Here is a 13,405-nt window from a genome sequence, read left to right on the forward strand (position 1 = left end):
CAGGGAAGCAGTGGGGGCTTTCCCAAGAATCCTGAACACCAGTGGCCCCGAGGCAGGGCTGTGGTGCGCTGAGTCACGCCAGGAGATGTGACAAGTTTCGTTGGGTTCGTGATGGCTTTTGCCTTCGCAAGGACTTGCAGGGCTTAAGGGACAGGAAAAACTGCAGTGGCTGGTCCAGCAGCGTAGTGATGTGGCTTCTTCACTTGGATAGGGGAAAAACCCACCCTGAGTGTCATCTCTGACAGAATTTGAGTCCTTGGTGGTGGTTATTATTATGGCTGGGTGCGAGAAGGGCCTGGAAAAATGCATCCCAGTAGTTGTTGGGATGGCATTCAGGCAGAGGTGACACTGGACACGGCATTAGTTGCAACGGGTTTTGCCAAAGCTCAGGTCTGGTCCCTGTAGTTCAGTCTGGAAACCACGGGATTGTCTGTCTATGAGGACAGGGCACATTGCCAGTCGCCATGGTGAGGGCCATGCCCGGAATGGCTCTTCCTGGCAAGCAGGTGGTTAAACTGGGAGTATTTATAGAGGGCAGCAGACTGATAAAAAGCACTTTCCAGGCTCCCTGGGAGCACAAGCCCGGCTTTGTGGGGATGTCGGCTTTGCCTTGGTGAATGGAGTGATGAGCCTGAGCAGTTGGGTTCCCCAAAATGAGACTTCTGCAAACAGAGTTCGGAACTGACAGAGGAAAGGCTCCACACAAGCTGGTTTCATAACGCAGATGCCTCACAAGCTGGGTTTTAAACTACAGATTAAAAACTAAAACTTCAGTTAGATGTTGGGAAGAAATCCTTCCCTGTGAGGGTGGGGAGGCCCTGGCACAGGTTGCCCAGAGAAGCTCTGGCTGCCCCATCCCTGGAAGTGTTCAAGGCTGGGTTGGATGGGGCTTGGAGCAACCTGGGCTAGTGGAAGGCAGGGGGATGAAACTGGATGGGCTTCAAGGTTCCTTGCCAACCAAACCATGTTGTGGTTCTATGAAACTAGAGACAGGGGCTGTGATGTTTCAAGCAGGGGCTGCACAGCGCTCCGAGGGGGTGGCGCGATCGGCACCCCCAGCTGGGACGCGCACGTGGTTTTTTGGGGTGCTCTCCCCCACGGTTTGCGGGTCTCTGAGCTGGTTTTACGGGGGGTCTCCTCGCTGCTGCTCCCTCCCCTCTCTCCGTTTCCCGGAACAGGGCCCGGGGCCGGGGAGCGGCGGGGCCGGTCCCGGGAAGCGCCGCCCCGCGAGGGCCGGGCCGGGGAGGGCGGAGCGGCCCTCACGGACCCTCCGCAGCCACCGCCGCCGCCGCCGGGGAGGTACGTGGGGCCGGGGGGGAGCCGCGAACCCACGGGACCCCCTGGGCCGAGCGGGGACGGGACCGCCGGGCTGGGACCCGCGGGAGCGCTGGGAGCCGGGAATGGGGCGGGCTGGGCTCGGTCCCACCGGGAGAGGGACCGGGAGGGCGTCGGGCTGGCGGGCTGGGCTGGGATAACCTCCGAAGTGCGGGGAACACCGGCAAAGCGGGGGGGAACACCCCATAAAGCAGGAGCAAACACCCCAGGAAGCAGGAGCAGACATCCTCGAAGCGGGGAAATCTGCCCCCGAAGCGGGGGCTGGAGCGCCGGGGTTTGGGGAGCAGCCGTGCCTTTGGGGTCACCCCCTTGGGGCACCTTCCTCGGTCCCCGTGTGAGCATCGGGGTGGCCGTGCTGAGGGCGGGGGGAGGAGGAGCGGCTGCCGTCTTGGGGAAGGATCAGCTGGCACTTTAGGGAAGGATCGGCAGCAGGGAGAGGGTGCCCGGTGACCCCCACGCCGAAGCACACCGGAGCCCGGCAGCCGCGTCCCACGGGTGGCAGCCCAGCAGGAGTGTCACGGATCACGAGCCCACGGCTCGGGTACGTGCGCCGGGAAGGGGCAGGAGGGACCGTGTGTGAGCCAGGAAAGCAAACAAAGCCAAGGAGAAGGAGAGCTGCGCAGGGCAGGTCGGGGCTGGGCGCTGGGCAGTGGGGGCTCAGCTCTTCCTATCACGACGTTCCTGCTGAGGAAAGAGCGGCCTGGAGCTTCGAGGGGTTAAGCAGACCCACAGGTGTCTCCCAAGTGTTTGTCTGCTGACGCTGGTATTTGATTTTTGGGGGTGACGGGCTAGGATGAGCGTCGCTGTGTAGCTGGGCTTGTTGGGAAGTGCGGATGTGTGAGTAGAAACCAGGAGTTTGTCCCATGGGAGACGGGCTGCCCTCGCCTCTGCGTAGTGGATGAAGCCTGAGAGAGGTTTGAAGCTGCACCAAGAGGTGTGGTCCTGGCTTTCCAGCTTAAAGCTCTCTGGAGCAGACCTTGGCCGCTGCCTGATGGGATGCGGCCACAACGCATCCCTCTGCAGCATATCCAGGCATCCTGCAGCCATCCACAGCCCTGGGTATCTCGGCATGACAGCCAGAAAGGGAAACCTCCCGGGTGTCAGTGAGGAACATGTGGGTGTGGGGCTGGTGAACCCAGCCCTGGACTGAGGTGACTCGGAAGTACGTGAGATGCCTTTGATTTTAGCTGTGTAATTACACGGGTGGGAAAACCCTTAGGAAGGCAAGTGCCTGGGGAAGGAGGAATGTTTGGCCACCGGTGCCCTGAAGAGAGGTGAGTGTTGGTGTTTGGCGCCGTGGCGGTGCCACGGGGAGATGCCAGGGGGGCCAGGGCTGGGCAGGGCTGTCTGCCTGCACCCCAGCAGGAGCCTGGGAGGAGGGATCCCTCCGGCAGCCCAGGTATTTGTCTGTCTCCCAGTGCTGCTCCAGACTTTTCTTGCTCCCAGTGTATTTAACAGCCAGAAACTGGTGTCGAGGCTCCACGGAAGCAACTGAATATCCTTGTATGAGCAGTGCAGGTGGCATGTAGTGACATAATTCCCAGAAAACCTCCATCCCTATCAAAATACCTGTGCCCACGTTGCGGAACACTCCTGCTTTGTGCCTGGCTGCTCTGTGTCGCTTGGCTGCCCGGCCAGCTCCGTGTGCCCTGGCATCACCCCTCGCTCCCTTCCTGCCTTGTGGGCTCCTTAGCCATCCACAACAGGTTTTCTTTGTGGGTCACACTTGTTGGAGAACCTTTTGGAAAAGCACGGGGAGAGGTGATGCTGTGTTGGGGTGAAAGGTGCTGCTGAAAATCCGGTGTGAGGATGAGGAGGGCGGTGCTGGTGAGGCCGATGGCAGCGTGATGTGTCAGGTTAGTGGCTTTCAGCAAGGGGAGATAAGGCTCTAGGGCTGCTGTGCTGTCACAGGAGCTGCTCAGAGCACTCCAGGAGGGCTGTGGGGAAGCGGGAGTGCCGGGTTTGGCTTCGGAGGACATCAAAAGGGCAGATGGATAATGTCTCTGAGCACTGGAAGGCTCTGGAGGAGAGTGTGTTATCTGGGTGTTATCTGGCACGGAGACGGGGAGAGGTCCCAGAACAAAAACTGGGGGGAGGCTGTGGAGGAGTGGCTTTATCTCAGAGGAAACAGCAGATTAGTAGAATTTAAAAAAGAAATAAATCCAAGCTCAGAAGTGCACAGTGGCACCCGAAGGAAACTGGGAAGGAGAAGGAGTCAAAGGGCTGGGATTTTCCCAGGCAGGCGTGATTTCCCAGGGCTGGGTGCACAGGGAATTCAGCTCCCCGGAGAGAGGTGAGCACCTCAGACCCCCATCCCTGGTTTAGCAGAGCCTGACCTGGAAGCATTAGGCTGGCACTGGCTCCCAGTGTGAGCCTGGCTCAGGAAAAGCCACGGGACACTGTTCACACAGTGGCTGGGACACACCGAGGGCTCGCTGACCTGCTGTGAGCCGGTGCCAGCACAGCCTCGGTGCCCGCAGTAGCATTGTCCCCAGGAATAAATGGCAACGTCCTGAAACACAAACGTAAAAGGACTTTCTGTCCCTGTCCATTACCGCTTTCCAGCAGGCGCCGCTCGGATGGATATAATGGAATTACGGGGAGAAAAGAGTCTGGGAGGCAGTTTCTTGTATCTCAGTGGCAAAGGTCAAGGCAATGGCTACTGCAGAGTCATGATTACAGCTCAGGAGAACGGCTACTGTGGCTTGTGTGATCCCTGCCACTTCAGAAGCCCCTGGCAATTCCCGGAATTCCGAAGGATGCAGCGCAGAGAGGTGCATGTGGCTTGGGAATGGGGTGTTTTGTGTGCCCCATCACTGCCGTCACCGTGGCTGTGTGAGGCCACGGCCAGCCGGGTGGACTGCAGCATCCTGAGCCCGGGAATGGGCTTTCCAGTGACGCCCTTGTTTTGCAGGAAGTGGCAGAGTCGGGGCCCCCCCGGCTCCCTCCGGAGCGGGAGAGGGGGAGAGCCTTGGGCAGGGATTGAGGAAAGCACCGCTGCTCTCCCAGCGCTGATGGGGAGGTGTAGCCGAGGAGGGGTTGTTAAAAATGAAAGGTAAGGAAGAAAGAGGGTTAACTAGCTCTTAAATGTCCGTAGGGAATGTCGGGAGTGATGGATGGGGGTGCATTCTTTTGTGCTCTAGGCAGGAAGTGTAAGCAAAGTGTGGAAGAGCCCTGGTGGTCTGCGCGGGGCTGCCCCTCCAGGTTTCTACTCCCTAGTGGGATGCCTTAAAATAGGCTGGGATTTGTCCAAAAGATCAGAAATTGGCTAAATCAGCAGTGATGCTGATTTTCCTGGCTCTGCTGGATTTCTCTGGGTATTCCCCACATTCCCTGGGCTGCATCTGGCCAGAAACATCCCTGTTCCTGGGACAGGTGTAACGGGGGCAGCAAGAAGGGCCAAAGAAAGAGAGAAACCATGGCAGGGGATTGGAACAAGATGCTCTTTAAGGTTCCTTCCAACCTAAACCATTCTGGGATCCTGTGAAAATATCATCCATGTCCTGGGTGTCCCTTTTCCAACCCCACATAGAGTTTTGTGCTCCTGGTGGGTTGGGCCCTTGTGTAATGAGAGGCACTGCAGGAACGAGCTCCTGAGGATGTGTCAGGGTCAGCAATTAGCAGGGAAGGGGGTTAATGAGCAGATTGTCTGGGTGGAAGCATGAGGAAGAAGGTAGAGCCTTGTAATCTAACAGAGAGGAGACTCTGGGATCCTTGGATAGTTGGACAATGGGTTTAATTAAAAAAAAAAAAAATCCAGACAATTAGTTTTGTTTTTTATGACCAGTGCTGGGGTTGCTCCCTGGTTTTGGGAGGCAGCTCCGAGGGGATGAGCTGCTCCATGGAGGTGTGTTGGGAGCCATGCACTGTGCTCCAGTGACTCCTCGGGAGAGAGGAAGCCCTGGAGCTCATCCCACATCTGGTCGCTGTATCGGGGTTCAACCTGTTCCCTGAACTGCAGACTCATCTCTCGTGATCCCGTGACAAAGGTGTTGCTGCTGGAGCATGAGCAAGAAGGTGATGTCATGGGAGGGGGAAAAATCCAAAGGTTGCAGAGGGCAGAGGAGCGTGGGTGCCGCTGTGGGCAGCGGAGGGTGTCGGGCTTCCTTGTCAGTCAGCCAGTGGGGCTGGCATTTCTCTGGGAGCACCAGGATATGGGGCATGATCCAGGGCTGACCCCGTTGGGTGGGTCTGTCTGCCATGGAAGGGAAGGTGCTCCCTGCTCCACCTGGCTGCCTGTGCCAAAGCCTTCCGGGCACATCCAGGCGTGGTGGCATGCAGTGCTGAGAACAGGCTTATCCTGAGCCCTCCTATGCCCAATTAACACTTGGAAATGTCCCAGGAGAAGTGTCCCTGGGCTCTGGCAGCCTGCAGGATTTGGGGAGAGGTGTGGGAAGCCTGGAGGAGCTGTGGATGCCCCTCTGGCTTTGAAGCTGAGCCGGTGGAGTTTAATGATTTGGAGATCTTGGTGTAAATCATTGCCAGGGCAGGGCACAGGAGTAGGGGGGATGGGGTGGAGGGGTCTGGCTGCAGGGAGGATCCCATGCTGTGGGCAGAGGGAAGGGGAAGGGGGCTGGAGGACTGGAGTGCTCAGACACCTCTTGCTGACCTGATGGGAACAAACTCCAGTTGAATAGGACAAGGGGTGATGTTTTAAAGTAAAACAGACCTGATTTAGGTTGGATAGTAGGAAAAAATTCTTCCCTGTGAGGGTGGGGAGGCCCTGGCACAGGTTGCCCAGAGAAGCTGTGGCTGCCCCATCCCTGGAAGTGTCCAAGGCCAGGATGGATGGGGCTTGGAGCAACCTGGGCTAGTGGAAGGTGTCCCTGCCCATGGCAGGGGGTGGAACTGGATGAGCTTTAAGGTTCCTTCCCACCCAAACCATCCTGTGACTGAGGGATGAGCATCCAGACAGCTCTGGGGGTACTGGACCCGAGGCAGAGGCAGCAGTAGCTCCCTGCTCGAGCTGTGACGTCAGGGCACCAGGATAGCTGTTGGATGAGAGATAGGAGCAGCTCTGGAAAGCCAGGAGAGCAGCTAATTCAATGGAGACACAGACTGGAATAGCAAGTCTCCTGTTTTAATCCGATTGCTGGGCTGCAGGGTAGCACTGTGAGGGATCTGTGGAAAACTTCCAGGCACAGAGGTGACGTAGGAGCTGAAATCCTGCCACTTGCAGGACTGAGGTGCCTGAGGGAAGCCGCAGAGACTGTGAACAGGCACAGAGGTTTAGGCACCACGGGTAAATGCGAGCAGCCCTGTGTGTGTTCTCTGCCCACCGTGGGTGCTGCACAATTTTCCTGCCCCAAGGCCATCACAGCAGTTCTCAAGTGAACTCCTGGCTGGCCAGTGTGTTTGTGATGAGGAAGGGGAGCTCGTTTGGATCAACAGGTAAGGGAAAAAATCCACAGGGCACAAGTGGAGAATGAGACCTTTGTGTGGGAGGGCAGAGGCCAGTGCTGGGACCACCAGTCACAGTGGAAGTGCTTGGGTGGGAGGGTGGCTCTTGGAATGCTGGTGAGGACGTTTCAGATGCAGAGTTTTCCACATCTTCAACAGCTGTTCACTGGGATGGAATTAAAGCTGGGATCAGGGGATGCCTTCCCCGAGGAGCACACGGGGCAGCAGCCTGGTGCTGGGGCTGGGCACAGTGCTGAGCTGTGCCATGGGGAACAACGGGCTTGCCCCATCCTGCCTCGCAGCAACTCCCTGTGGGCAGAGCTCAGCAGCTCGTGTGTGTCCCATAACCCCGGACAAACCACAGGAGCCAAGACTCTGCCCTGCCTGGACCCACACAGGCCTGGGGATGTGTCCAAAGGGGCTGGGACACCCCTCTGGGAGTATCCCCAGCCCTGCTGGGCACTGGCAGTGATCAGGGAAGTTTCTCTGCAGATCCCTCCTCTCCGGGCATGCGTGCGTGTCTTTTCCTGCTGGAGCCGGTCTGTTTTCTGGGAGTGCTGCTCTATTCTGGCCCTTGACCCTGCAAACCGGGCGTGCACTCAAGCTAAACAAGCAAACACGCAGCTTTTGAGCCGGAGGGTTGAGCTGGAGGGTGTGTGGGTGAGTGTGGATACAGCACTTACAGCAGCACAGCCCAGGGCCACCTCGAGCCCAGACCAGCGTCCAGAAGCCGGGGAGGGAAGGAGGGATCCCTGGCATGGTCTTGGCACATCCATAAAGCTGCGAGGCTTCATGGGGATGCTCTGCTGTGAGGATCCAAGTTGTCACCCATGGGTCACAGCACCCGAGGTCAGGGAGGCGAGCGGGGCAGGAGATGTGGCTCCATGAGTTTATTTTTGGAAAGCGAGCACAATCTGGTCCAGGCAACCCAGGAAACATCCAGTGGAGGCAGCGGAAGGGAGAGTTCCCACCCATGGCTGGCTGGTTGGGAATGCCAGTGCTCGGACATCCCCGTGGGATGCAGCCAGGGCACTCACCACCCGTGTGTGTGTTGCTCCAGGGAGGGAGAGCACCAGCCTGAAGTGAACTGGAGGCCCTACAAGGGTTCACCATCCCGGCAGCCGTTGCTGGAAGGTTGGGAGAGAGGCAGTTTTGGTTTCTGTTCTCCGGGCAGGAAGGCATCGCAGGGCAGGCAGCCAGCGCCGTGAGCAGCACTGCTCCATCCCACGTGTGGGGAAAGGGAGAAACTGTTCAGCTAGAGATGTGTTTCTGAGCATTTCCAGGTTGGTTTGCACTGACAGTGGCTGTTGAAGTTGATTTGGGTGGCCTTCTTTTGGTGCTGTGAAGACGCTGGTTATCACACTCCCAAGGACGGGCAATCTAAGCCCTCAGCAAACATCAGTAATTTGATTGTTTCCAAAGGTTGGTGATTATTACAGCTGAGAAAGTAGCAAAGGGTGGGAATGGGAATGGCCAGCAAGGATCCAGCTGCCTTGTTATATCCTGACATGCTCTCCCAAGGCACTGGCAGGGTGAGATTTCCAGTGTTACGTGGATGAAACAATATCATCGTGGCTACTGTGGCTGCACAGACTTTGCATTTTTCCGTGGACCAACCATCACTTTCCCTCTCTTCCCAGAGCTCACATCCTGCCCGGGGAGGGCATGTTAGCAGGGCTGCAGCCCCCCTGCCCCGAGCCATGCTGTGAGGAGGGGACAGAGCAGCCATCCAGCAGCGGGAATGATGGCCCAGTCCCGGGCCAACGGCTCACACTACGCCCTGACGGCCATCGGGCTGGGGATGCTCGTCCTCGGCATCATCATGGCCGTCTGGAACCTCGTCCCGGGCTTCGGCCCCCCCGAAAAACCCTCCACCCACGCCGGGAACAGCAGCAAACCCGACCGCGGCTCCGGGGGCATCTTGAAGAGCAAGACCTTCTCGGTGGCCTACGTGTTGGTGGGAGCGGGGCTGCTGCTGCTCCTGCTCTCCCTCTGCCTCAACATCCGGGACAAGAAGAGGCAGAGCGAGGACGTCACCGTCGCCCACGTGCAGCGCCAGGTGTCTGTGGAGCCCTCGCAGCAGGAGGACAGGTGAGGTGCTCTGGGGAGAAAGGGAGTGGGTGTAGGAATGACACCAAGGGCTGTTGCTGTAGCTCTGTGAGGTCTGGATCCAGGAGAGGAAGGCTGGTGTCAGGCAGCACGTGCTGAAATGAGCAAGCACGCGTCGTGGTGTGGGGTTCTGATGTGTCCTGGAGATGGGAAAGGAATGACTCCAGACTGTATTTATGGAGCTGTGTAGGTGGAAGGGAGCCTTGCTGGTATATGAAGTGGGGTCTAGACAGAGCTGTGGCCAAGCCAGTGTTGCTGAGATGTGCCACTGCTGGCTGGGATGGCACATGGGAGTGTGCTGAGAGGGGTGGGTGATGGGTAGCACAGAGCTGCTCTCTGCCTCACACCGGGAGAGGAGCCAGAGGTGCAGTGGAGGTGCTGCCTCACTGGGTGCAGCTGACGTGCCCAGCAGCCCTGGAGGCTGGCCATGGAGTTTAGACCTGGTGAAAGTCTGCAGGGCTCTGCTGATTGCTCAGGGATCTGCATCGAGCAGAGCAAAGGCTGCTGCTGCAGCAGGCACAGGCTGGATAAACACTGGTGCAGTTCCCTGTGCAGAGGGAGGCAGGGGGGTGTTGGGACAATGTGGGATACAAGGGGGCAGGAGAGGATGATGGCTCTGCTGGCTGTTGTCAGGGTCTGCAGATCCACCCAGAAACCCGATTTTCCCTGTTAGATTGAAAAGGTAACTTCATAATGCCAAAGAAATGGCAAATATTGATGTGCAGGTACCTGTGCATAAGACAGTGACATAGTGCAGGGCTGAATCTCTTTGAAGAAAACCTCAAGGCACCCAGCCCAAAAGACATCATAACAAGAAAGGAAGATAGGTGATGTCCCTTTCAAATGTATTTTGACTGGGTTTTGAGAGAGGAGGAGAGAAATTGGTGTTCTTTTGAGGGAAGAATTCACTGCTGGGCAATAGAATAAGGGTTTGTGGGCAGAGAAGGTGATGATCAAAGATGGGCATGTGACATAAGGAAATAAAATGTGTCTGAACACAGGTGGGGTCATGATTAGTTCTGTCAAGCAAAAAGGGGCTGGTATATAATGTAGAAGGGCAAATAATTAGTTAAAGGCTTTGAGGGTGGGGTGGTTTTATTCTTTCCTCTCCATCCCCTACCCACAGCAAAGCTGAAATGACGTTGTACCCACAGCCTTAACTCTTTCCCCTCTAGTCAAGAAGAGGATGAAGACGTGTCTTCCCAGTACTACGTCCCCAGCTACGAGGAGGTGATGAACACGGGCTACTCGGAGCCCAGAGACTCGGACAGGAGCAACAGGCTGAGCGTCTCCCTGCCCTCCTACGAGTCGCTGACGGGGCTGGACGAGAGCAGCCAGGCTCCAGGAGCTGCAGGCACGGAGCCGGGCACGGAGAGGCAGCCCAGCCGGCACAGCTCCCGCCTCAGCAAGCGCCTGAAGCCGCTGAAGGTCCGCAGGATCAAGTCGGAGAAGCTGCACCTGAAGGACATCAGGCTAAACCTGGACCAGGGGAACAGCACCGTCCCCATCACGATAGAGCCCCTCACCCCTCCGCCCAAGTACGAGGAGATCCAGGAGAAAGCGCCAGTGAGCCAGCAAATGCCTTAAAAGAAAAGCAAGAGGGATGTGTGATGCTGCCGGGTTGAGGGTTTTTACAAACCCAGCGGGCCAAGGGGGGCTTGGTCTGTGGGTGCAGAAGCAGCCAGGGCTCCCTGGAAGCTGCCACGTGGAGGACGTGATGGGTGTGGTAGCACTGCAGCACGAGGATGGGACATTTTTTCCCTGGGACTGGGTTTTACAAAAGACTGTGGGGAAGAAGCCTGAATGCCACAGGTTCTGCTGCTCTGAAGTAAATGAAGGCTGGAGGTACCAAAAGTGTCCCTTATGGTGTTTGATGTAAGACCACCCAGGGCATCCTCTCACCTCCTCTGCCTCTCACCTCCAGCAAGACTTTTCCAAGCCACCAAACTGATATTGAAGAAGGATTTTTCCAAGTGGGAAAGTGAAATGTTCCTTTTTTTTTTTTTTGGGGGGGGGGTGTCTTTTCTTTCTGAGGAAGGGAAACTGCGTTGCCAGAGCAGCACCACGGCTCTCCCCCTCTCCCGGCTGGGTTGGGCTGGTGGCCCAGGGCCGGCCCTGACTCCTGCCAAGGTCTCTGCTGGCTGGTGGGAAGCAGCTGAAAGGGGGCCCTGTGCTCCTTGGGATGGATTTCCTGCCTCAGTTGCTGTCCCTGTTGTGTTCTGTGCTCTGTTTGAGGCAAGTGGGTAACTCGGGGGGTGGGGAGCTGCACCAGTGCCAGGGGTGCAGGGTGAAACCACTGCTGAGCATCCTGTGTGGGCAGACCTGGGCTGAATAAATGTTTTGTACGTTGTGTTTGTGTGTATGTGTGTGTGCACTCGTGGGTGGTTGGTCCTTCCCAAGGTTTATAATCCGTTGGCTGTTGTAAGGGAGATGCTCCATGGGCATCCCAACTCCACGCTGCTGGCAAAGCCATTGGCCACAAAGTCATCAGTACATCCATCCAGGCTCCCTTGAGTGGTCTGAGAGGGATGTGGAGGTGGCTTTGTTGGTGTGATGCTGATATTGATGTAATCGTAGGATAATAGAACCATTTAGGTTGGAAAAGATCTCCCAAGATCATCAAGTCCAACCATTAACCCAGCACTGCCAAGTCCACCACTAAACCATGTCCATGTTATGGACTGGTCAGCAGAGGCTGACTTGATGCTGTGGTTGATATGAGAGGAGTCCAAAATGAAGGCAAAGACATGCTGGTCCAAATCCATCCAGCAGATTTCCCTTGTTAATGATTATTTCCTATTGCACCTCTTAGTTTCTGTTGTTGCATCACAGGAGTTTCACTTTGCTGTGCCCCAAGGCATCTTCTCAGATGGGCAAAATAACCTCAATAGCTAAGGGAGTCTCCTACTCAAGAGAAGGAAGCAAAGCAGAATATACCCCAGATTGAGGGATGTGGGGTGGGGGGTCCTGTGTGGGTCTTGTTGAGGGGCTGTAAAGGTGGTGCAGCTCCTTGGAAGTTGTGTCCCAGGCATGTGTGCCCCTGAGAGCCCACTGGGAATTAACTCCTGTCTCCTTGGTGAAGAAATACAGCCCTGACAGGGTTCCTAGAAAATCTGGGTGAATAAAGTGAAGTTTCTTGTCTGAGCAGGTGGAAGGTGAAGTTTTATTGAGCTTCTTTGCCAGAAAATCCCATTGGATGAAATAGACTGGCAAAAACATCCTCTTTCCCAATGTCCCGTGTAGGAAAAGAGCTGAAAGACTGCCATGAAGTGCAATGACCACAATGACATGAGCTGTGACTCATGCACTAGTTATGCCAAAAATGCCCCAAATGGCTAATGAGCATCTCTGGCTACTTTCATGCTTGTCATTTGATGGTATTTGGGAAGCAGAGGGAGATGTGGGATGCTGAGAAGTTCAGGAGCCATGACCATCGCTGTCCTAGGATGGCTTATCCCTGTACAGTAAGGAAGGCACAGTAAGGGAATGGTTATTCCTGACGGTGAGGGTGATGGAGAAGAAGGTGGAGAGAGCACAGCTGTCTCTTTCAGCAGATTCGTCTCACCCCAGCCTTAGGCTGGTTGTCCAAGGTGGACCACGCTAGTGGGTGAGAAATCAGGATGTGTTCAACATTTCACGTGTGTCTCAGTGTCTCCAGGAGGTAACTCACATCCCAGGACAACTCAGTGAGTTCAGCCTGGAGAAGAGGAGGCTCCAGGGAGACCCTAGAGCACCTTGCAGTACCTAAGGGGGCTCCAAGAGAGGTGGAGAGGGACTTTGGACAGGAGGCTGGAGTGACAGGACGAAAGGGAATGGCTTCAAAGTGGCAGAGGTTTGCAGAGCTCTTTGCAAAATCTTCTGTGTCTGCCTCAAAGTTAATGAGATGATTAATTAATTAAATTAATTTATTCTTTATTAATGTGATAAAACCTTGCAGGGCTGGAGAGGCCAAACTGGGTGGTGTTAGTGGCAAAGGTGGGGGTTTTTTTCCCCTTTTTCTACTGAAAAAGAGTTCCTGGCAGCCTGGGACCAAGGAATATCGATGGACAAGCGCTGATGGGTGACAGCGCTTATCCCCTTGCCTGTGGTTGCAAAACCTGTGTGTGTGTGTGTGTGTGAGTGATATTAAATAAAAAAAAATAAGCCAAATGGGGACTCAAAGGTTCTTTGGCAGCCCTGGCAGGTGGCAGTGAGGTTTGGGATACACATTCCCACGCGTGTCAGCAGCTGGCACCGGGAGCCGCGGCCGCGCCGGCGCGGAGCTCTGTTGTGCTGCCAGGCCAGTTGCTTGGAAAAAGGAGAAGGAGGAAAAAAAAAAATAAATAAACAAAACAAAGAGGAAAAACTCACCCAGACAGGCAGCAGCAGGGCCCAGCGTGGCCGAGGTTTCCAAGGCTACTGCCAGGCTGCAGCAGCGCTGCTGGCTGGGACAGAGCCGCTTTTGGGGTCATTTTGTACGGTTCTTAGCGTGTGAGTTGTTTGGGGCCGCTCGTGGCTCAGGTTGTGTGTTGGGTGGGGGGTTGCTGAGTGAGGAGTTGGGTTTTTTGGGGGGAAAGCCTTG

The 13,405-nt window shown here is 56.1% G+C and overlaps 1 protein-coding gene across 8 annotated transcripts in view; it reads left to right on the forward strand.

Annotated features, from left to right (window-relative positions):
• Positions 1 to 13,310, forward strand: part of TMEM51 (transmembrane protein 51) — a 317,126-nt gene extending 303,816 nt beyond the window's left edge. For 3 of the 8 annotated variants that reach the window (XM_050322552.1, XM_050322554.1, XM_050322556.1), the window contains 2 exons: positions 8,376 to 8,826; positions 9,999 to 13,310. In XM_050322552.1, coding sequence (XP_050178509.1) covers positions 8,477 to 8,826; positions 9,999 to 10,431 — 783 coding nt within the window. In that variant the 5' untranslated portion in view covers positions 8,376 to 8,476 and the 3' untranslated portion in view covers positions 10,432 to 13,310. Of the gene's footprint in view, positions 1 to 1,157; positions 1,300 to 1,498; positions 4,391 to 5,995; positions 6,727 to 8,375; positions 8,827 to 9,998 lie in introns of those variants that run through there. The other 5 variants (XM_050322557.1, XM_050322559.1, XM_050322558.1 and 2 more) reach the window with 5 other exon arrangements.
• The last annotated feature ends 95 nt before the right edge of the window (positions 13,311 to 13,405 follow it).

The sequence above is a fragment of the Myiozetetes cayanensis genome, unplaced genomic scaffold (genome assembly GCF_022539395.1).
Source record: "Myiozetetes cayanensis isolate MyiCay16 unplaced genomic scaffold, myiCay2020 scf28, whole genome shotgun sequence".
Lineage (NCBI taxonomy): Eukaryota > Metazoa > Chordata > Aves > Passeriformes > Tyrannidae > Myiozetetes > Myiozetetes cayanensis.